At 37.2% G+C, this 22,981-nt stretch overlaps 1 protein-coding gene across 10 annotated transcripts in view; it reads left to right on the top strand.

The window, feature by feature from the left end:
* Positions 1-22,981, top strand: part of Tmem116 (transmembrane protein 116) — a 136,572-nt gene that overhangs the window by 53,474 nt on the left and 60,117 nt on the right. For 5 of the 10 annotated variants that reach the window (XR_010039627.1, XR_010039628.1, XM_063225658.1 and 2 more), the window contains exons 6-10: positions 2,863-2,912; positions 3,751-3,834; positions 4,132-4,270; positions 9,240-9,384; positions 10,115-10,188. Coding sequence is in view for 8 of the 10 variants with exons in the window: in XM_063225658.1 (XP_063081728.1) it covers positions 2,863-2,912; positions 3,751-3,834; positions 4,132-4,270; positions 9,240-9,384; positions 10,115-10,188 (492 nt within the window). In the remaining 2 variants the exon portion in view is untranslated. Of the gene's footprint in view, positions 1-2,862; positions 2,913-3,750; positions 3,835-4,131; positions 4,271-9,239; positions 9,385-10,114; positions 10,189-11,115; positions 13,183-22,981 lie in introns of those variants that run through there. The other 5 variants (XM_063225662.1, XM_063225656.1, XM_063225657.1 and 2 more) reach the window with 2 other exon arrangements.

The following is a 22,981-nucleotide window of genomic DNA, read 5'->3' as shown; positions in this document are numbered from 1 at the left end:
AGAAGGAAAGGTGCCTTTGATTTAGACATATCATTCCATCAGGACCATGTTGAGGTAGAAACATATCACTGCTAAAACAAATGAATACTGGCAACCTGTCAAGCAAATGAAGCATAGTAAACATTTGTTGAATGAATAAATTGCAGAAATTCATGGCTATGTATCTTTATATATTTATCTGCTTATAGGGTCCTAGAAAAGGGCATTTAGAGACTAATCAGATCTTTCTTTCTTTCCTTTAGATCTGTCTTTTAGATCCACATCTATTACTTGTTTTTATGTGCCCTAGGGGTGTGTGTGTGTGTGTGTGTGTGTGTGTGTGTGTTTGTGTGTACTAAGGCTCAAAGTCATGACCTCACTCTTGCCAGGCAGGGGCTTATGCCACTGAACTAAATTCCCTGTGGCTTTTTTTTTTTTAAATAGCAAAGTTTATTTGAAAAAGTAAGTGAAGAATGAGAGAGAATCTCTGCAGAGCAAACTTGGGCCAAATAGAAGAAGAAAAAACAAGATAAAAAGTACACCCTGGAGGACGCACCTTAGAGGACACAATAGCCCTGCTGGCTGTTTTGAGGAAAGCAATGAGAGAGCCTGACATAGCATTCTTGGGCCTCAGTTTTTCATCATAAAATAGTGTTGTTCTATGTGATCTTTAACGACCCTCCCAGTGCCATATTAGGATTCCATGAAATCTTCACCTGATTTAAGAAGATATTCTTCTTGCCTTTTTCTAACTCTAAGATACTCACTGTTGTTGAACAAGGGAAGGAACAGGAATACTTTTAAAATGTCTTCCTGTCCACCCCCACCAACTTAAGGAGAAAAGGGAGGGCAAATCATTGAGAATTAACAGAAAGAGGCCCCTTAGGCAGAGTCTTGAACAAGGGGTTACAGTCTGTAAAAGAGCTGTTCAATAGAACTTTTTTTAGTTTTTTGCTTTTTTGAGACAGGATCTCACTATGCAGTTCAAGCTGACCTTGAGCTCACTTTGTCCTGCCTCAGTCTTCGGAGTACTGGGATTATAGTCATGTGCCACCACGCCTGGCTTAACAGAACTTCTTATAATAACCAAAATACTTTATTACAATCCAGTCAGTAGCTATTAGTTATATGAGGGTGCCAAGCGCTTGAAATGTATTTAGCAACACTTCCATCTTTCTTAATCATTTTAGTTAAGCCACATGTAGCTAGTGACTACTGTATTTGAAGAGCCCAGGACTGTATCTTACTGCTCTTTTCTCATGTTAACTCTGTACATCCCATACTCACAATTACTCTTGTATATCTTAAACTTACATTGCTTCTCTGTTCCCTGTTAGTAAAGATTCATGGCTACATATCATTTTACATACTTTTTTGAATAATCCTAGAATCCTAAAACCAGAAGACATCACAAAGAAATAAATAGTTCATTTTCCTCCATTTAAGAAAAGGAATGTCTAAAAAGTTTAATAGCCTTCCTTAAAGGATTAGTTTTTCACATTTTATTCACTCACTCATTCAAAAGCCAAGGGATTAATTTGAAATTTTATTTACTTGTACTGGGGATTGAACTCGGGCCCTTTACACTGAACTATATCACCAACACTTTTTACATATATTTTTTTTAATTTTTAAAGCAACATTTTAAAATTTATTTATTTTTTATTTTTTGGTACCAGGGATCAGACTCATGACCTTGAGCTTGCTAGGCAGGCACTTGTGCCACTGAGCTAAATCCCTGGCCCATATTTTTAAAATTTTGAGCCAAGATCTTATTAAGTCAATAAGTTGCTCAGGCAGGGCTTGAATTTATCATTCTCCTGCCTTAGGCTTTCAGAGTGCTGGGATTGCAGGCATGAGACATTTTGAGAAGTCAGTCAACCACAGAAGCATTCCCTAAAGAAGTTATTCTGATGAAGCCAGTCAAGAATGGAGACAACATGGAGGAGTTTTGTTTTGTTTTGTTTTTTTGGTACTGGGAGTCAAACTCAGGGCCCATCACTTGCCAGGCAGGTACTTGCCACTGAGCTACATCCCTAGCCCCAAAATGGGAGCATTTTTGAGAGGAGTAAATTTATCTTTGAAGCAAAAACTGTAGAAACATAAGATACCTTTCACATATGATATTCTGTTTTCTCTACATAGTCATATATATTATACTTCTTTGTAACCCATGCAGTATCATTAGTTTCAAGGAAACAACCTCTAACTCAAAGTATAAACCCGTTACTCTGCCATTATAGCTATATATTGAAAACCTTTTCTTTTTTTTTTTGTCGGTACCGGGTATCGAACTTTTTTTTCCTTTTTATCGGTACCGGGGATCGAATTCTTGACTGCCTGCTTGCAAGGCAGGCGCTTATGCCGCTGAGCTAAATCCCCAGCCCCCTATGTCATACTTTTTAGAATATAATAATATAGGTACAATTTTATCATTTCCAATACTAACAACTACCTACTTCGTTTTTTTTTTTTTTTTTTTTTTTTAAGCCAGTCAAATTTAGCAGTGGGGGGGTGGTATACCAACTTTAGTGACACTAATGTTAATAAGTTCTGATAACCCACTGCCATCGGACCAGCCACCTACTTCGTGAATTGACTTATTTTGTTTGTTTGTTTGTTTGCAGTTCAGGTTGGCTTTGAACTCACAATGTACCCTAGGCAGGCCTTGAACTAGCAGCAGTCCTCCTGCCTCAGCCTTCCAAGTGCTGCTATTACAGTTGTGCGCCACCACACCTGGCTTACTTGGCTTATAGCAAATAGTGTTTGACAGAAGCAAACTGGCTCTTGGACATTTTTATTCTGTTGAATAGTGAGAGCTAGTATTTATTTATTGTAATGACTGACAATGTTCTAAAACATTTTTTCTCATTATTTTCATAGGTGGTAGATTATACTTGTCAAATTGGTCAGATAGCCTTCATTTTATCAAGGTAAGATCGTTTTCTTTCTGTTCAAATAGGACATAGACTGTGATAATTCTGCTGTCAGTGTGGGAACAAACAGATCAGTGATCCTTATTCCTGTTGTCACAGAGCTTTACTGAGTAGGAAGCAACAAATACATGACCATTGGCTCTATATTCCCAGGTGGACTCAAGAAGCAATTTGATACTGTAGAGTTTAATTTAGCTCTAAGATTTTAGACCTCTAATCCATTTTCTCATAACATAAAGATACATAATAGATGCCTTCAAGATCTTGCTTACTTGATAACATTGGGTGACTCTTAGGACTATGAAGCCCTAAAAATGTCTGAATCTCACCTAAAATGGTGATGACATCATGGATGGTTTTAGACTTTGTAAATTTTGCTAAATATCCCCTTATATAAGGAGTTGGTTATATTTGGCTGGCTAAATAGCTGACTTTGTAAAGGCATGTGTTGGAAATGCACCCGAACAAGGGTAAATGAGAATGAAGTTATTCCTGGCTACTGAGGAAAGAGATGCACGCTGCACACAGAACTCCTTGGAGAATTTTCCTTTCACTTAAACCTACTTAGATTTTTATCTGACTATACAATACCAGATTCTCCATGAAACTGTTAAGAGTTCATTAACCTAGGTACAAAATCTAATTCCCAATACACTTTCCTAGGAACTGGAGAATAATGATACCTAAGGCATTCAAGATGTTTTTCTTGAAAAAGTAAATGTATATGTATTTGTTGAAATTGGTGGGGTGATGCAGTTGGGAGAGCAGAGACTATAATGCAAAGGGGGGAGGGTATGAAAAATTTTGTATGTCAGGATGATATTTCTTTTCCCAGCCTGATACCTCTACTGTTGATGATGCCTGTATTTTGTCTGGGCAATGCTAGTGAATGTTTCCATAACTTCAGCCAGAGTCACAGGTAAGGAAAGAAAAAATCATAGACGGTGGTTTTCTATAATAGACCTGAAAAAGACGTCCCACATTATCTTCTGGCCAAGGTGCTTGTATTAGAAATAGGTACAGAAAAAAACTGTAGTCAAAGCTAAAAATACATAATAAAATAATACAAAATGACAAGATGTCTGTGGGAAGGAACAAAGTGTTATAGGCAAGAGTCAGCAAAATTGTAAGTACAGTTACTCATGAACTTGCATTGCACTGAGTGTCTTCTGTCTTACATCTGTAGTGGTACTTTGTCCATTAATTCTCTTCCTAGGTGTATCCTGATGCACTCACCACCATCAGCCATGGCTGAACTTTTGCCTTTGGCCAACATACCTGTCTGCAACACACTTTATTTTTATGGTATCACCATTTTCCTGGCCAGCTTTTTACTCAGCCTCTTCATCATGATGGTACGGTACCACCTTATGAGTATTTGTGAGAAGAAGCGAGACTGGCGGGGTAGGCTACTATTCTTGGGCCTGGGAAAGGTGGGGCCGAGAAGCACTGAGAAAGTAGGCAGAAAGGCACTAAGAAAGTGGCCAAGAGAACCTGACAATGTAATTACTGCCTTGGTTTTTTTAATTTCTCAAAATTAAATGAAAGGGAGGAGGAGACCTTGTATTCATTATGTAAAATTATGCTAACTTTGGAACATTTTTGTTGATTCCTGTGGAAGACAATACCAGAAATTCTTGTGATTCATGTATATCCTTTATTTAGTTACTTATTTGTAATATCAGTTAGACTTTTTTATTAGTACATCCTTGCCATACATACTGATCACATTCATCATAGAGAATTTGTACCTACTTTAATTTTTTTGATACCAGGAATTGAACTCAGAGTGTCATGCTTTCGAGGCGGGCCCTGTGCCACTGAATTACAGCCCCAGCCCTAATAATGTATCTCAGTTTTCCTTTTCTGCCAGTCCCTTCCCCTTCCTTCAATACTTCTCCTCTTCTTTCACAGAAGCTTTGTTTCCATTCTCTCCCTCCTCCCTCTCTCTGCTTTTGAATCTTTCCCAATGTATTTATTCATTCATGTATTTTTCTTTCTTTTTTAACTTTATTTTTTATTAGTACATATTTACCATACAAATTGATCATGTTCATCATAGGGAATTTGTACCTGTACATAATGCATCTTAATTCTCTTTTTCCCATTTCCCCTCCCTCTCTTCAATCGGCCTTCCCCTCCCCATTTTCAAAAGCTTTGTTTCCATTTTGTCCTTTCACTCTTTTCTCCCTTTTTCCTTCCTTCCCTTCCCCCTCCTCCCTCCCTTATTCTCCTTCCCATCAGAACATGTTCCTTCTACTTCCCAGTATCTGTCCTCCATTATGCTCCATAATGTGATATTTAAACTTCTGTGTGTGGTTTATTTCATTTAACATTATGATCTTGAAATGCATCCATTTTCCTATAAGTGACTCAAGTTTATCCTTATTTATGCCCCAGTAGTACTCCTTTCATCTTTTGATGGGCATACGGGCTGTTTACAAAATGTAGCTATTATAAATTGTGCTACTACAAACATGGGTATCCATATATCACTGTGGTATGATGCTTTTAACTCTTTTGGAAAGATTCCTACAAGAGGTAAAACTGAGTCAAATGGAACCTCTAGTTTTAGTATTTGAGTCATCTCCATATTGATTTCCATAATAGTTGAACCAATTTACACTCCCACCAACAATTTGTTTTTTCCCACAGTATTACTAGTGTTTGATATTAGTTGATTTCTTGATGATAGGCCTTCTTTCTGGAGTGAGTTGGAATCTCAGTGTTGTTCTGATTTGCATTTCTTGAATGACCAGTGAAGATTTTTCATACATTTATTTGATGTTTGTACTTCTTCCTCTGAGAAATACGTATTCAATTCAGATGTCCATTTTTGGATTGAATTTTTAAATTTGAGAGGTCTGATTTTTTTCAGTTCTTTCTTTATTCTAGTACTCCTTTATCTGGGGAATAGCTATTAAAAATTTTTTCCTATTCATTGGATTGTCTCTTTACCCTGTTGGTGGTTTCTTTTGTTGTGGAAAAACTTTTTAATTTGATGGATCTCAGTTGTTGATTTTCTGTGCTATCAACGTTTTGTCCATAAAATCTTTCCCTACACCTGTCTGAGTTTTTATCTGTTCTATCTCCCAGAAGATTGTTTTGTTTTAATATTTATTTATTTACATATGTATTTATTTTTGTCTTTTTGAGACAGAGTTTCCCTATGTAATTCAGGCTGGCCTTGAACTCACTTTGTAAGCCAGGCTGGCCTTGAATTCACAGTGATCCTCTTGCCTCAGCCTCCCATATGCTGGGATTACAGGCGTATGCCACCATGCTAAATTTTTTTTTGTCTTTTGTTTTAATTTTTAGAGCTTTGATCCATCTCAGTTTTAGTTGAGTGCATGGTGAGAGATAACGGGTCTAGTTTTAATCATCAGTAGGTCAAAAGCCAATTTATTAATGAGACTCTCTTTCTTCTAGTGAAGGTATTTGACCCCTTTGTCAAATATAAGATAGCTGAATGTGCTTAGAGTCCATTCTGTCTCATTGATCCTCAAATCTGTTGTTGTTGTTTTTTTAACAATACCATGCTGTTTTTATCACTGTAGCTTCATAGTATAACTTCAAATCAGGGGTTGTGATGCCCCTTTCCTTCCCCTGTTGCCCAAGATTGTTTTTGGTATTCTAGGATTCTTCTGGTCCCATATGAATTTTAGGGTTGTTTTTTCCAGTTCTGTGAGGTATGCTATTGGTATTTTGATTCAAATTGCATTAAATTTATATAATAATTTTAGATATATGGCTATTTTCACTATGTTGATCTTGCCTATCTAGGAAAGGGATATCTTTCCATTTTTTGGTATCCTTTTTGATCTCCCTTTATAGAATACTATAGTTTTCAATGTAATGTTCTTTTACTTCCTTTGTTAGATTGACTTGTAAGTATTTTCTTGATGCTATTATGAAAGGTGTTTCCCACATTTCTCTCTCAGTGAAGTTATTGTTTGTGTACAGGAATGCTATGGATTTTTGAGCGCTGATTTTGTATCCTGCTATGCTACTGAATTTGATTATTAATTTTAGGAGAATTTTGGTGGAGTTTTGGTGTCTTTTTTGTAGAATACCATGTCATCTGCAAACAACTTTTTCCTATCCATATTGCTTTTATCTATTTCTTATCTAATAGCTCTATCTAGTGTTTCCAGAACTATATTGAACAGGAATGATGATAATGGATATCCTTGTCTTATTCCTGATTTTCGAGTGAAAGTTTCAGTTTTTGTCCATTTACTATGATATTGGTTGTTGATTTGTCATAGATGGATTTTATCAAATTGAGATAACGACTTTTTCCTGGCACACACCTGTAATCCCTGCACCTGGGAGACTGAGGCAGAAGGATCACTGTGCATTTGAGGCCAGCGTGGGCTACATAGTGAGTTCAAAGCTAGCTTGGACTGTGTAATGAAACCCTGTCTCAAAAAAAGATGAGGGCGGGGGGAGAGAAAGAGAGAGAGAAAAGAAAAGAAAGACCTATTCCACTTTTCTTTAGAGGTTTTTTTTTTTTTATCATGAATGAGTGTTGGACTTTGTCAAATATTTTTTCTGCATCTATTGAGATGACCATGTGGTTTTTGTCTTTCCTGGAGAGTTAGGGTTATTTATGTTTTGTCTTGTTCTTTTGGTAGAGGGAGTACCAGGAATAGAATATAGTTTATTTTTGAGATAGAGTTTTGTCTTATAATTTAGGCTGACTCTGAACTCACTATGAGCCCAGGCTGGCCTCAGACTCAAAGTTATCTTCCTACATCTGCCTCCCAAATGCTGGGATTACAGGCACACACCCTCATATCCAGCTTATGTTTTATACATTCTGAGACATAGGACATATGCTTTATTTTAATTTTCCAAATAATGTATATTTTTAATTTTCTAGCCATAAGTTTGCATTTATGCTACATATAACTGATTAAAATGTTAAGTAACTGATACAGTTATCATATGTAGTACTCATTTGATATCACCAGAGTAACTGTAGAATTAAAACAATCAGCTAGGTGATACATGGTTATGTATCATGATTATATATACATGATTGCCTGGTGTAAAAGTAGTAAGCAACAAATGTGCCTTTTAATTTTCTATATTTTCTTAATTTTCAGTATCATTTTCTCCTCTCAGCTTCTTATATTCGGTTCAGGAATTGTAAACCATCTACAGAACAAATTTATCGTACCACAGTTTTGTATTCCAACACCTACATGCCAGATGTAATTATGAGGATATTTCCTTTGATAATGCAAAACTAAATTTAAGCTTAGCTCAAGTCATCAGCTATGTAAAGAGTAACTAGTGAGCTGGCCTTTGGTGGCACACGCCTGTAATCTCAGCAATCAGAAGGTTGAGGCAGGAGGATTGCCAGGAAGTTCCAGGCCAGTGTAGGATACATAGTGAGTTCAGGCCAGCCTGGACTGCATAGCAAGACCCTATCTTAAAAATTTAGTGGGAAATTTAGTGAGACTTGTCTCAAAATTTAAAAAAAAGAGCTGGGTGGGGCTGTGACTCAATGGTAGAGGGTCTTTAGATTCAATATCTGGCATCAAAAAAAAAAGACAGGAAGGATGAACAGTAGGAAGAAAGAATAAATTAACAAATGGTTAACTGACTATTCTAGACATAAACATTTTCAAATATACGCAAGCTTCCTTTGGATCTTTCTGTCTATGTGGAAAGGAGACTACGGCTTGATTAGACAGTGGGATTGTTAGAGAATGGATCTGAATTATTAGGGGAAAAAATCAGATTTGCTACCAAAATTCTTACTTACTCCCTATAAAAATACCACAAGGAACTTCTGAATTGATTTATATTTCTTTCATAAGCTAAATGTTACTCAAATTGTTGACAAATGGAAGAAAAAATAGTCTCTTTTCCATCTAAGGACAAGAGGAGACTTTCTAAAACTTTTTTTTGGTTAAAGTTGAGAATTTAAGCCATATTTGTAACATATTTAAAGGCAGTATATATAAAACACTTTCCAACAGAATATCTAATAAAGATTTTAAAAGAGAAACTGATTAGAACTTACTTTTAGCTTCCTGTGTATATTGTGTTTAGCCTGGGGGTGGTTTAAACTGTTGATGTAAGGCTCATGTATTGAACATGATAATCCGGAGTTTGACTAGTATCTGTTCATTTCCTTGGCTAACTCTAAATTCAATCTGAATAATTCTCTCTCAAAATAAAGCATGGTTTCAGATGGTCAAAGCAGAATGGTCTTTCCTGTTGTAAGATGCTTAAAGAATGAGCCTTGTAAAATGATAGGAAATTTTACTAAGTGTTAGGCATACTGCTCACTGCTACACTCATTCTTAGGTCTTACTCTTCCAAGCCCAGATATTGTATAAGAAATTTGTGAAATCAAGTGGCTTTCTGGGAAGTGAACAGTGGGCAGTGATTCACATTATGGAGCAACGCATATGCTTCTATCCAGTGGCCTTCCTATGCTGCTGGGGCCCAGGTGGGTACCATCATAGATGAGGGCAACTGTTTGACTCTTATTAAGCAAAGTGATCTCACCAAGACAGATGACTACAAATACTCAGTCCACTTAGGAAATTTATGTTGGCCTCATCATATTTCAACTTTTCCCCAATCTTTCGTCTTCTTTTTCTTCTTATGTAGAAATTAATTAAGCACAGGTGCAATCTGATATAAGAAGGAAAATGTCCTGACAAGACTTAGATATTAATACTTGCCCTTCCAACTATTATATGGTTGTTGTAAAACTCAGATTGGACCATGTTTATGAAAGAGATTGGTAAATTCTGAAATGCTAAGAACTGTAAATGATTATCTTTCCATAGTATACATTGCCATCCCTACCACACTAACAATCTATGAAGTTTAATCAATAAAAAATTGAGGTCAAAAGTCAAAGGCCCAAAGATTTACACAACTGGTTAATCTCAAGGCTGGTTTTGTTCTTGTTGTTGTTTTGTTTTGTTTTGAGATAGGGTTGGCTTTGAACTCACTATGTAGACCAGGCTGGCCTCCATCTCAAAGTAATCCTTTAGCCTCAGCCTCCCAAGTGTTGGTGTGACAAGTGTGTGCCACCACGCCCAGATTCACTGCTGATTTTTGATATGCCTATAGCTTCCATTCTAATAATGCCCAGGCCTGTGTGCTTGGAACTTTATGCTTTAGGCAGAATGGACTAACAATAAGATTTACATATTGTGTATTCACAGCTATCATTCTGATGATCATAAAACTCACCAAGCCACAGGACACCAAACTGCTTATGGCCCTTTATATTCTCCAGGTAACACCTTCTAAAACCTAGAATGTCTATTCTTATACCCTCTTATTCCATTCATTTACACTGCCAGTACTGAGTAAATACAATTTTATCCTCTAAGGATATTTATTTCTGCATTGTAAAAGGAAACTTACTTATGTCTGTCTGTCTAGTTATTTCCATCTCAGTTATGAAATGCTTAATTACAAAGAATGTCAAAATTTTCTCAGAGGCCAGATAGATGCTTTAGTACAAGTGCTGCAATACACTGCAGAGTATATATATGTCACTGGTCAACTTTATTTTATTTGGTGTGTGCTTTAGGGTAGTAAAAATAAGAAATAATATTAATTATATTCTTAGGAAACACTTTTGTAAATTAAGTAAGATAAATTAGCTATTATTAATGAAGGAGGAATAATAGAATGATTTTCCTTTTCCTCCTTTATCAGATTGAAGAAGACTTTTTGGATTATCTAACAGACAGGGCAGTTTTATTTGAAAAATGTGTCAATAAGAGGCATATCAAAGCCTCTTCACTGACTTTATGTGTATAGTAAGAATATGACAAAATCTTAGTCATCTCTGACAAGATACAGTTGAAGCAAGAGTCTTGAAAGTACTAGGCAAATACAAAAAATATATACAGATATTAATGTTTGAAGTGGAGGAAATGTAAAAGTACTTTATAAACAAGAGTTATAAAGGGCCAGGCATGATGGTGTACATCTACAATCCTAACACTCAGGAGACAGAGGCAGGAGGACCACCTCGAATTTGAGGCTAGCCTGGGACTACGTAGTGAGTTCAAGGTCAGGCTGAACTACATAGAAAGACCCTACCTCAAAAAAATAAAAACAAACAAAAAAAGGTGGGAGGAGGCTAAGGGGATTGTTCCTGGATTTCTGTAAACCTGAAGGATGGGCCCCATCATCCCTTCATCTCCTCCAGGCTCTAACAGCAGCATCCCAGGGGCTGCTCAACTGTGGAGTATATGGCTGGACACAGCACAAATTCCACCAACTAAAGCAAGAAGCTCGGCGAGATGCAGATACGCAAACACCATTGTTATGCTCACAGAAGCGAGTCTATAACAGGGGCTTAGATCCATTGGAGTCCACTGTTGATTTTGCTACGAGCTCTTCCACAATTCTTTGAAACTATAAAACTGAAACATTCAGGAACTGGAGTTACTTCACACTAATGGATTGAGAAGAATGTTATAGACTTCAGAACTCAAAGGAAATAGTGTCATAGTTAGTAGCTATTCTAGGTGAATTGGGAAGGATATGTTCTTTTCAGACTCCATTCCATGGTTGCAGTGCAAGGAAAGGGATTGCAACAACTAGCTTAGGTTTTGAGGTTGCTGTTACATTCTCTGAGAATGAATGTAGAGTCTGGTTTTCTTTTCTTTGAAGAGTTTTGAAATTCAGAAACATCTAGGAAAACATTTATTTAAAAAAGTGACACTGTTAGACACATCCCAGTTTCATATATTTTGATCTGTTTTAGGATTTGAACAAAAGCTAGAAAATTAAGATTAATCTTTGGAAGCCACAAGGATTATAATTTTTTTATTCTAAACAGAATAAAACCAAGCAAAATAAAACAGAATAAAGCAAATCAAAACAAACCAGTGCAATTAAAAAATAGTGGGATATATTGTAGTAAATTTTGCTTTCCTATTAACCTGATTTGAACCCCAATATTGCTCTCCCCATCTTGTTCTGTCTGATTTTACTATATTCTATTTGTTTGATAGTATCAAGTTTGAGGGTATAGGCAACCACTTTGAAGGCAATAAGATTTACTATGATGCCCATTATGGTTTGACTATTATCTTCTTTTGAAGTCCTGTAAGGTCTCCAGTGTAAGTTTTATTGGTCTTGTTCTGTACTGTTTTGATCAAGTCTATTATACCTGATGATATAGGCAACTCTTTTATTTATTTATTTATTTATTTATTTATTTGTCTTTTTCATTTTTATCAGTACCGGGGATCGAACTCACGACCGCCTGCTTGCAAGGCAGGTGCTTATGCCGCTGAGCTAAATCCCCAGCCCCGGCAACTGTTTTTAAAAATAGCAAGAGGCACAATGGTTAACCATTTTTGATCACCTGGTATTCTATTTTTGCATCATGTACTATACCCTTCCTTCTGTTGTAACTGACTCTGTTTTGTTTAGTCACGTTTGGTTTTATTCTCTTCAAAAAAAAAGTAATAAGAACTGTGGGAGTAATAAAACCCAAAAAGTGTAATTGTTATTGTAAAAAAGAGAAGAAAAGAAGGTGATCTAAGGGATATAACTGCATGTATGTTTGAGTGTGTAGGATGAAAAACCATATTACTGAGCTTTTGTTGGACCATTGAATGGAACTGTCTGCAATCTCACTGTATGAATGGCCACTTTATATGCTTTAATTTTATAATTTGGACAACTGCTTCTAAGATGACAATATGTAACCTATTAACTAGTGATTTCTCACTGTATATTTTTTTTCTTGAAATTCTGTATTACTTGTAAAAAAAAAACAGTGTAAGTGATACAGGACTTCAAAACAATAGGAAATCAACAGTGTTTACCATAATGCCTCTTGCTGTCTTCAAAATAGCAGCAGATACCTTCAGATATCGTCAAAATCAAATAAAACAGAACAGATAGAACCAATAAAAACAAAACAATTAATGCAATAGAGGACTTAAAAACAAGATAAGAGTAATTCAAAATGGCTATCATAATATATCTTATCTTTGAACTAGCTGCCCAAACCATTGAATATAATAAAATCAAACAAAACAGAATAAAACCCAACCCAACAAAACAATGAAAATGATACAAGACTTCAAAACAAGATGATAGGAAATTAACAGTGGCTACCACCTTCAGAAGGAGCTGCCCCATAGATGCCACACTGCATACTGTTACCCTCTGAATAGATGATCAGATCACTGGCTTTTGACCTGTAAAGTCAGTGAAACCCTAAACACTGCCAGCATTAAATTGTATTTTACCTCAATAGTTTCATTGCAGCCTGTGTTTCTCCAGATCAGCTGGTCGCTTAGGGCGGGAGGGGTTTGGGACTGTGGGGGGGTTGGTTCTTCTTGTTTCCCAGCCTGTGCACCAGAAGGGGCTGGCATCTGGGTTCCCCTCAGCAGCCCATGCATGGTGCCAATTTGCAGGGAGGGCTTGCTTCTTGGTGACTTCTTCAAAGATAATAAATTTTAAGGGAAATCAAAACTAAAAAAACCTCTAGGTATAAGTAACTCTCAATTTTCATTTACAAGCAGAATTCCAAGGTTGGTTTCATAGTATCTGGACGTGTAAAATTAGATTGACCTATATTAGCCAGCTATTTTTATTTTATTTTATTTTATTTTATTTTATTTTATTTTATTTTATTTTATGTATTTATGTGTTTGTTTGTACTGGTGATCAAACTCGTGACCTTATGCTTGCCAGGCAGGCACTTGTGCCACCGCGCTAAACCACTAGCCCCAATCAGCTATTTTTATAAGTGAAAATGGTCTCGGGCAGTTCATTTCATGTGCTAATAGCAATCTAATAGCAAGTGCTAAACCTATGTTTATAGGATGAACAAGCAGGTGATGATGAATGATTAGTAGGTGCAATTTAAACCTTTTAAGAATGAAAAGCTTCCCAGATCACAGAGTATCGTTAAGTGGTAAGGATGTCCATCTAACCTGTTTATGCCCTCTCAAATCATATAACAAATATGTTTAGTTTCTCCAGTTAACTTATGAACAAGGCCAATTTAAGATCTGGGCATTGTGTACCAAGTTGCAAAAAAAGGGGGGGAAAGCTAAATGGACAATATGACAGAAATGGTAATCAACCAAAACATGGAAACTAATAAGCATATACTTGTCTCCTGATAAATTCTTTCTGAAGTAAAATATTTAAGATTAGAGAAATTGCTACAAACAAGCCAAATTATGAAGGAAGATTAAGCAGGATACTCTGAAAAGTAAATTCTAAAGGTCTTTCCAAAGGAGTTCTATAGAAATATTAGGTAACTCAATAATACTTCTTGAAGTTTTAGGGTGTGTACTTCTTGGAAGTTATGGAGGGCCAGCAGGCCTTACTCTGTCAAGATCACATCTTGGGGCTTCTCATTGTCCCAAAGCTCTAAAGACCTGATTTCAGGATAACACGTAAGAAAGATTGCCTCACTCAGGGAACTGCTTTAATTTTTTTTAATTTAAAAACTAAAAAGCATTCATACAGAAAAATAGATGGCATCAAGAAAGGATGCCCATCTCTATAAAAGACCTTTTCACTATCACTTTCTATTTGACTTTCTTATCACAAAGAAGTTAATTAATATGTGTTTGAAAAGAGCAGTATCTTGCTGCTCTGGTGGCTTTTTGTTTTCATTGATACTGCTCTTAGATATTCTGTGTATATAGGTAGACAAAAGGATAATAGAAGCAAGAAATAGTAAGAGTCTCAACAAGACCCGCATTAGGATTACAATTACAATTACAATTACTTTCTCATACTGAAAGTCACAGGGGATGTGTAGAACTGGGTCACCACTCAAACTATCTCAATATCCTTAGAGAGATGTAGCCATAGACTCATGAGATGTTCTTAAAATTGTTGTAAACACCCCTCTCATGACATTTTTCCAAGTTGCAGTCATAGTGAGGTACAGTGATATCTAAGTAAGTTTGATAATTCAGATTTTCTGTGGATCACATAGACTGCAATCTTTACCTCTCCCTTTTCAGCCCTGTCTTTGTTTCAGAAAACTCTACACTCCTATACCTCATGTCTGTCTTTCTTTCTTTTTTTTTTTTTTTTTTTTGTCTTTTTTGAGGTGGGGTCTCCCTATGCAGTTCAGGCTGGCCTTGAGCTCACTTTGTAGCCCAGGCTGGTCTCAAACCTTAACGATCCTCCCACCTCAGCCTCCTGAGTGCTGGGATTATAGACATGAGCCACCACACCCAGCTACCTCATGTCTTTCTTGGAGACTTGTGTAAATTTTTAATATTTTCAATCTGTGGGAGCCTTGAATGTTTTTGCATAGCAGTCTTTGTATTTTACATCTTTGTTTTTGGACTTCCTCAAGACCTTACACATTCTTTCAGGCTCATTGCCATAGTTTCCAAACTTGTCCTATTAGTAATAATAACAATGTTTCCAGGCAACCATTATACTCTTTCCAAAGATTTTACTGCGCTAATTGTCCAAGCTTCTGCATTGGCCCTGGTAACCATGACCTTGTTCTTTGCGAGGGGATATTGTCTTACTCATGTGTACCTGGTTGACAACACATGGAGGGGCCATTACAGTACTGAAAAGTCACACTCATGTATTTTGAAGTATAAATATGGGATTCTTTTAGAAATTTGTATTTTTTGCATCAGGATCCAAATGCATAATCTGAATCCTTTTTTTTTCAGCATGAGAGCAGGCAGTGGTGATCATACTGACAGTGAAGCTGCCAGTCACGTGCTTCTCCTTTATTTACTATCTTGCTCTCTCAAAATGGCTTTGGATCTCAGATTTATTAAACAAAGAGTCATTACAGCTTCTGAAAGTAGTGGAAGCTAAATTGCTGAAGCCCACATCTACAATAATGAATTCATTGCATTATATATACTGCCCATAACGCTTTTACGCTACACACTCATGCTAAGCTGGGGCCAACCTCATAAGCCACAAGAACTGAAAAATAGGGTATAGATAATTCAACACTGGTTACATTCCTAACAGTACAGACAGAGAAATATATGGCCTTTATACATGCCAAGATTTGGGGCATTGATCATACAGACAGCAGCACATTTCACACTTCCTAAAGGATATGTTAAAATGCTTTCTGTAGATTCAAGTATAGTTGCACTGGGTTTTTCTCTGTCCATGTCTTGAACTTCTCGAACACTTGACCAGTGTACGTGTGCCTTTTAACATACTTGTCTAACTTTTCACATTATTTCACATTAAGAACCACTTATTGTCAACTATACCAAACATTTCTGCAGATTTGAGAAGTTATGCATATATTTCATTTTTTCTCACTGCTGAGACAAAGTACCCAACACCCAATTTTAAAGGAAGAAGACTTTAGTATAGCTCATAGTTTGTAGAGGTGTCAGTTCATAATTGGCTGGCTCCAAGGCAGAGTGGCACGGCTGAGGGGCATCACGGAGCAGAAGCAGCTCATGCCAGGCAGAAGGCAGTGAAGCAGCAAAGGAGAAAAGCAGCAAGTGACAACTGCAGCCTTCTTTTTGTCCTTTCTATTCTATGCAGGCTACCTGTCCTTAAGGGGAGTAGCACTCACGCCTAGGGTGAGGTAGCCTTGATCCCAACATTACACATTCTAGAGTCAGCCACCTCGAAAACCCCACCTATGGCTGTGTGAGGCCTTGAGGGAACATCTAGATATAAGCCAGGACAGGTTCTATCCTGCTGTGATACGCTGAAGTTCTGAAGAGTTCCCTGTTCATCTACACTGACTGCACAGGATTCACCTGCTTTCACAGATATGTTATATACTATATATAAAACATATACACAGAATTACTAAGGTGTGTATAGGCTTGATGTCAAAGATAACATCATTGTCCGAGGGCTGCATGTATGACTTTGTGAAAGATATAGTGGCCAACCTTCTTAGGAAGTCTGGCTAGCTGCCTCCCAGGGTACAGGTTTTGTAGGTGGCTAAAAATCATTTTTCAGGGTCTCAGCAGGTTAAGCTTCAGATAACGGGCTGCCTAGCTGTTTCTTTTGACTGTAACAAGAGGAGATGGGGCTACCCAGTTGCTTTCCAGGACCCTTGCTTGGATCAAGCCACTTAGGATAGTGTGCTCAGCTGCCTCCTGGGTAGGTTTTGGGTAGGCAAGACTGCTCTTCTACTTTGCTGACCCAGTTTTGGCCCAGTTTTATCCTACTCACGATAAGCTTCCTGGCTATCTTCTCTGAAGGTGGGGATGCATGAGTGGAACTACCCAATGGCTCTGGGGGTAGTTGAATAATGTTAAGAGCCATGTGGCAGGGCTGGGACTAGATACACAGGGCCACCTAGATGTTTCCAATGCAAGAAGATGGTAAACTGTTTTCTTGGGTCCCCTGCAGATGAACCACTCAAGGTGGGCTACCAGGTGTTGCCTGGGCCCAAGGAAGAGTAAGTAGGTAGGACTACCTGGCTGGTTTTCAGGGCAAGATAGTGGAGCTACAAAGGGCAGCTATTTGGCTGCTCCACAGGACGGGGAATGTTCGGGTTTAAGATAGTCTTCATGCAGGGTGGAGAAAGAAACAGTATAGGCTGTACTCCTTCTCCAGGACAATGCAATGACATAGTGACTAAGCAGCTCCACAGCATGGGCTCAGGGCTTACTAGGACTGCATGTTTCTCCAACAGTGAATGCCTCAGGTGTCTATGGCATGAGTGAGGACTGCCAGCTGCCTCCTCCTTACCCTTTCCCTGCATTATAACTGATATTAATAGTATGCTGGGGAACTATACAGGAAATGGACTAATCTTTTTTTTTTTTTTTTTTTTTTTTTTGTCTTTTTCTTTTTTATCGGTACCGGGAATCGAACTCACGACTGCCTGCTTGCAAGGCAGGCACCACTCATGCCGCTGAGCTAAATCCCCAGCCCATGGACTAATCTTAAGAGAGAGAACAGTAGATGATGTATGCTTAGTTCCCTTTTTAAGGCCATCCTGTGTCTACATCGTCTCAGTGTCCCTGCCACATTCTCCACTGCATTATGATGCTCAGCTTCAAACTTTCTAGTCAAATAGCTATTGTGTTGTGCTTTGCTTTGCTTTGCTTTGTTACAAGATTGTGTTATGTTGCCCGGGCTGGCCTTGATTTCCTGGACTCAAGTGTCTCTTCTGCCTCAGTCCCCTGAGTAGATGGGACTCCAGGCATTTACCACTATACCTGATTTCCTTATTTTGTTCGTTTGTTAGGCAAGGATGCACACCAGGCTTTGGGAATGTCTTCAGAATCTCTCCATATTCATGTGGAAGGCTGCAAGCATTTTAACATACAAACCATCTCTCCTTAAATAGTTGGCCAACCTGTGATTTTCCTCATAGTCGCTTTGGTCTTTCTGGCTTGCCAGTTATTCTAGAACAAAGCAGAGCAGAATAAAACAATTCAAATAACATAGGATTTCAGAAAAAGACAGTAGGAAATCAACAGTGGCTACTATAATGTGTCTTGTTTTCTTCAAAATACCTTCACACACAATAAGTTAGTACAAATCAAAATAGTGTAAAAGCAATCAAAACATAAGAATGAGAGCGTTAAGGGCTTTCAAGACCAGACACTAGGAAATCAATAATGGCTACCATAATGTCTCTTCAAAACAGCTGTCGTATCTTCATACATATTGAAATCAAATAATTGAAAATAGCCTCAGACTAAAACCAATCAAAACCAAGAATAAAAGTGTTATTGAACTTTGAAACAAAATGATAGGAAATCATCAATGGCTACCATGATGTCTCATTTTCTTCAGTGTTGTTCATACTATTACACATAATGAAATCAATTCTTGTAAACCCTTTCAGTGAAGTTCTAGGGATATATAAACCTATACATGTATGGCTATCCTTTCTGTATTAGAGGGAAAAAACAAAACAACAGATAAATAACTATAACTAAGAGCTCAGAAAAGAAGGACCAGTAACAATGTAGACTTTCAAAACAATGTGTAGGAACATAACAATTTTTGTTGTTTTGCATAGCTATTTTCAGAGTCTTACTTGAATTACCAGATACAGTCATGCAAAATTGACCTAATCCTATGGATGTTATGTTTTGTTTCAAGAATTAATAGAATTAGTAGTATAATCATCTTAGTAATCTTACGTGTATATATACAAATTTATATCTTATTTCATTTCTCTTTTTTCCTTACCCCGTCTGAGTTATTTTTTCCTCTTTTTGAACAGTTTCTTACCCTTTCACAAAGTTCATTGAAGTTTTGTATCTTGTTTACTCTTTCAGTTTCTTACACCAGGGAGACAATATGGTATTTGTACATGTGCGTTTGATTTATTTCACTTATGAGTATGGTCACAAGTTGCATCCATTTACTTATAAAGCTTCAAAGTGGTCTTTCTTTATACTCAGTACTATTCCATTGTATAAAAATACCACATCTTTCCTATCCATTCCTCAGTTGATGGGCATTTCGGTTGTTTCCAAGGTTTAGCTATTACAAATTGTGCTGCTATAAACATGGGTGCACATATATCACTGTGATATGATGTTTTCAGTTCTTCTGGGAATATGCCCAGAAGTGAAATAGCTGGGTCACTGGGACCTCCAATCCCAGCTTTTTGAGGGACCTCCACACTGATTTCCACAGTGGTTACACAATTCTACACTCCCACCGACAGCGCGTAAGTGTTCCTTTTTCCCCACAGCCTTTCCAGCATTTGTTATTGGTAGTTTTCTTGATCCTGGCTATTCTTTCTGGAGTGATATGGAATCTTAGTGTTGTTTTAATTTGCATTTCTCTAATAACCAAAGATGTTGAACATTTTTTAAAATATTTATTTGCCGTTTGTATTTATTTATCTGAGAAGTATATATTCATCTCAGATGTCCATTTTTGGATTGGGTCTTTGCATTTCAGGGGTCTGCTTTTTAAAAATTCTTTATATGTTCTAAATAGAAGTCCTTTGTCTGAAGGACAGTTGACTAAGATTTTTTTTCCCAATTCGTGGGTTTTCTTTTCACTCTGTCAGAGATTTCTTTTGACCTGCAAAAACTTTTTAATAAGTTGAGATCCCAGTTGTTGATTCTAGGAAGTATTTCCTGTGCACTTTGATTTTTGTTCATGAATTTTCTGCCAAGCCCTATGTCTTCAAGATTTCTATCTACTTTGTCTTCCAGTAGATTTAGTGTTTCTGTTTTAATATTGAGATCTTTGATCCATTTTGACTTTAGTACATGGTGATAGACATGGCTCTAATTTTAGTTTTTGGCATAGGGATAGCCAATTTTTCTAGCACCACGTATTAAAGAGGCCTTCTTTCAGTGAACATCTTTGGCCCTTTATCAAAGATAAAGTGGGTACATGTGTTGTAGTTGTGATTGTATTTTCTAATCTATTCCATTGATCTTCAGTCCTATTTTTTTTCTAGTACCATGCTGATTTTATTATAGTAACTTTGCAGTATAACTTCAAGTCAGGGATTGTGATTCCTCCTGCTTTGCTTTTGTTGTCCAGAATTGCCTTTGCTATTCTAGGTCTCTTTTGATTCCAGATGAATTCCAAGAATGATTTCTCTGGATCTCTGAGGTATGCTAGTGATGTTTTGATTGGAATTGCATTAAATCTGTATAACAATTTTGGGCAAGTGACCATTTTCACAAAGTTTTTCCTCCTATCCATGAACAAGGAATGTCTTTTCATTTTCTGAGAACCTCTTTGATTTCTTTTTTCAGAGTGCTGTAATTTTCACTGAATAGATATTTTACTTCCTTTTTTAGATTGATTCCTAAGTATTTCATTTTTTTGAATGCTACTGTGGAAGGGTGTGGTTTGTTTTATTTCTCTCTCAGCGAGTTTGTTGTTTGTATAGAGGAATGCTATTGATTTTTTGGGGGGTACTGGGGATTAAACTCATGACCCTGCACTTGCCAGGCACTATTGATTTTTGAGTGTTAACTTTGTATCCAGCTACATTACTGAATTTGGTTATTACATCTAAAAATCTTTCAATGGAGTTTTGGGGGTCTTCTGTATAGAGTATCATGTCATCTGCAAATAATGACAGTTTAGCCTCTCCTTTTCTAATCTTTGTTCCTTTTATTTCTCTCTCATCTAATTGCTCTGGCCAGTATTTCCAGCACCCTATTGAATAAAAGAGGTGATAGTGGACAGCCTCTCTTGTTCTTGATTTTAGAGTAAAAGCTTTCAGATTTTGACCATTTAATATGTTGGTGGCTGTTGATTTGTCATAGATGGCTTTTATCAGATTGATGTAGAGACCCTCTATTCTAATTTTCCATAGGGTTCTTCTCATGAATGAGTGTTGGACTTTATCAAAAGCCTTTTCTGCATCTATTGAGATGATGATGTGATTCTTATCTTTGGCTCTATTGATATGCTATATTATGTTTATCGATGTGTGTATGTTGAACCATCCCTGCATTTCTGGGATGAATCTCACTTGGTCATAGTATATAATCTTCTTGATGACTTGCTGTATTCTGTTTGCCAGTATTTTATTGAGAATTTTTGCATCTATGTTCATTAGGGAGATTGGCCCATAGTTCTCTTTTTTGGTTGGGTCTTTCTCTCATTTGGATATTAGGATAATACTTGCTTCCAGGAATGCATTAGGGAGAATTACTTCCCTTTCAAATTTCAATGAAGAGTTTGAGGATTGTTGGCATTAAGTCTTCCTTGAATTTCTTGTAGAATTCAGCTGTGAATCCATTAGGACCTGTGCTTTTCTTTGTTAGTAGGGTTCTAATTACATTTTCAGTTTCACTAACTGATATTGGGTTATGCAGCAGTTTTATACTTCTTGATTCAGCTTTGGTAATTCATATGTTTCTAGAAATCTGTCCATTTCTTCTGTGTTATCAAACCTATGAGAGGAAAGGTTTTTGATGTAGGTATTCGTGATCTTCTGTATTTCTACAGGGTCTGTAGTGATTTCACCCTTTTCATTCCTTATTGCCTGAATTAAATATAGATAAAAGCTTTATAAATCATGACCTTGGTCCTTATTTTGAAAGTAAACCCTAGTTAGATTAACAAGATGTTAAAACTCGGTGTGGTGGTGCATGCCATGTAAATCCCAGCACTTGAGAGACTGAGGTAAGAGGATTGTTACAAGTTCCAGACCAGCCTGGGCAACAAAGTGAGCTCAAGGACAGCCCAAACTGCACAGTGGGACCATCTCAAAAAGACCAAAAAACAAAACAAAACACAATTTTTTTCAAATAAATGTAACAGTTGTGTGTGCAGAATTATATCCATCTGAGGTTACACTGTGATCTGAATTTGGGGAAAACCTTTATTTTTCTTTTAACTGAGCCCCAGACAAAGAGTATGGTTTGACTCCAGGCTACAAAAACATTCCCCCAAACACTCAAAGGAACAAAAGAAGACATCAGATCAGGACCAAAAAGAGATGGCTGATGGGGTACGGGGGTTAGGGGGGAGACCTCTGGACTTCAGTAACATTAATACCTGCCACATCTGAAGATGTTTTTTCCACACTGTAAGTTTTGTTGCCTTAAAATCTGGAGAAACATCTACAGCATGGATGTGTGTGTGCTTTGGGCTACTGAGAGAAGTGCATTCATCTTCACTGGCCTGAGGCAGCAGAAAGGACAAAAGTGGTCCAGAGAAGAAAGTAGGGAAAGGGTAGTAAGAATTCACCATCAGGCCTTCGGGGAGCACCCCTCTGGGTCCCAAGAATTTACCTACACAGATTACTGGAACACATAGTCTGAATGAGCTTCAGCATTGTTTAACTGAGGTTTAAGGTTTTGTAAACATTTTACAACTTCATGGTTTATAAAATCAGCAGTGTTAGCAAGAAGCATCCTTCCCAGAGCACACTATTATCCCATTATTTTTTTCAGGCCAGGGTCCCATTATTTTACTCTCTTGCCCAGGCTGACCTGGAAATCCTGAGCTTCAACCCATCATGATGTCTCAGCCTCCTGAGTAGCTGAAACTACAAAGCACATGACATCATATCCAGCTTATCCAGTTTTTCAAAGTTTGCTTTGGTTAATCCATTCCCATAGTCAGCATTTATTGAACCTGTACAATAAGTTTGGTCCACAGAACTAAATGAT

The sequence above is a fragment of the Cavia porcellus genome, unplaced genomic scaffold (assembly GCF_034190915.1).
Source record: "Cavia porcellus strain 051 isolate PalLab524CR breed Dunkin Hartley unplaced genomic scaffold, mCavPor4.1 scaffold_16, whole genome shotgun sequence".
NCBI classification, from domain to species: domain Eukaryota; kingdom Metazoa; phylum Chordata; class Mammalia; order Rodentia; family Caviidae; genus Cavia; species Cavia porcellus.
The sequence above is the reverse complement of the archived record's forward strand: the minus strand, read 5'-3'. Positions and strand labels throughout refer to the sequence as shown.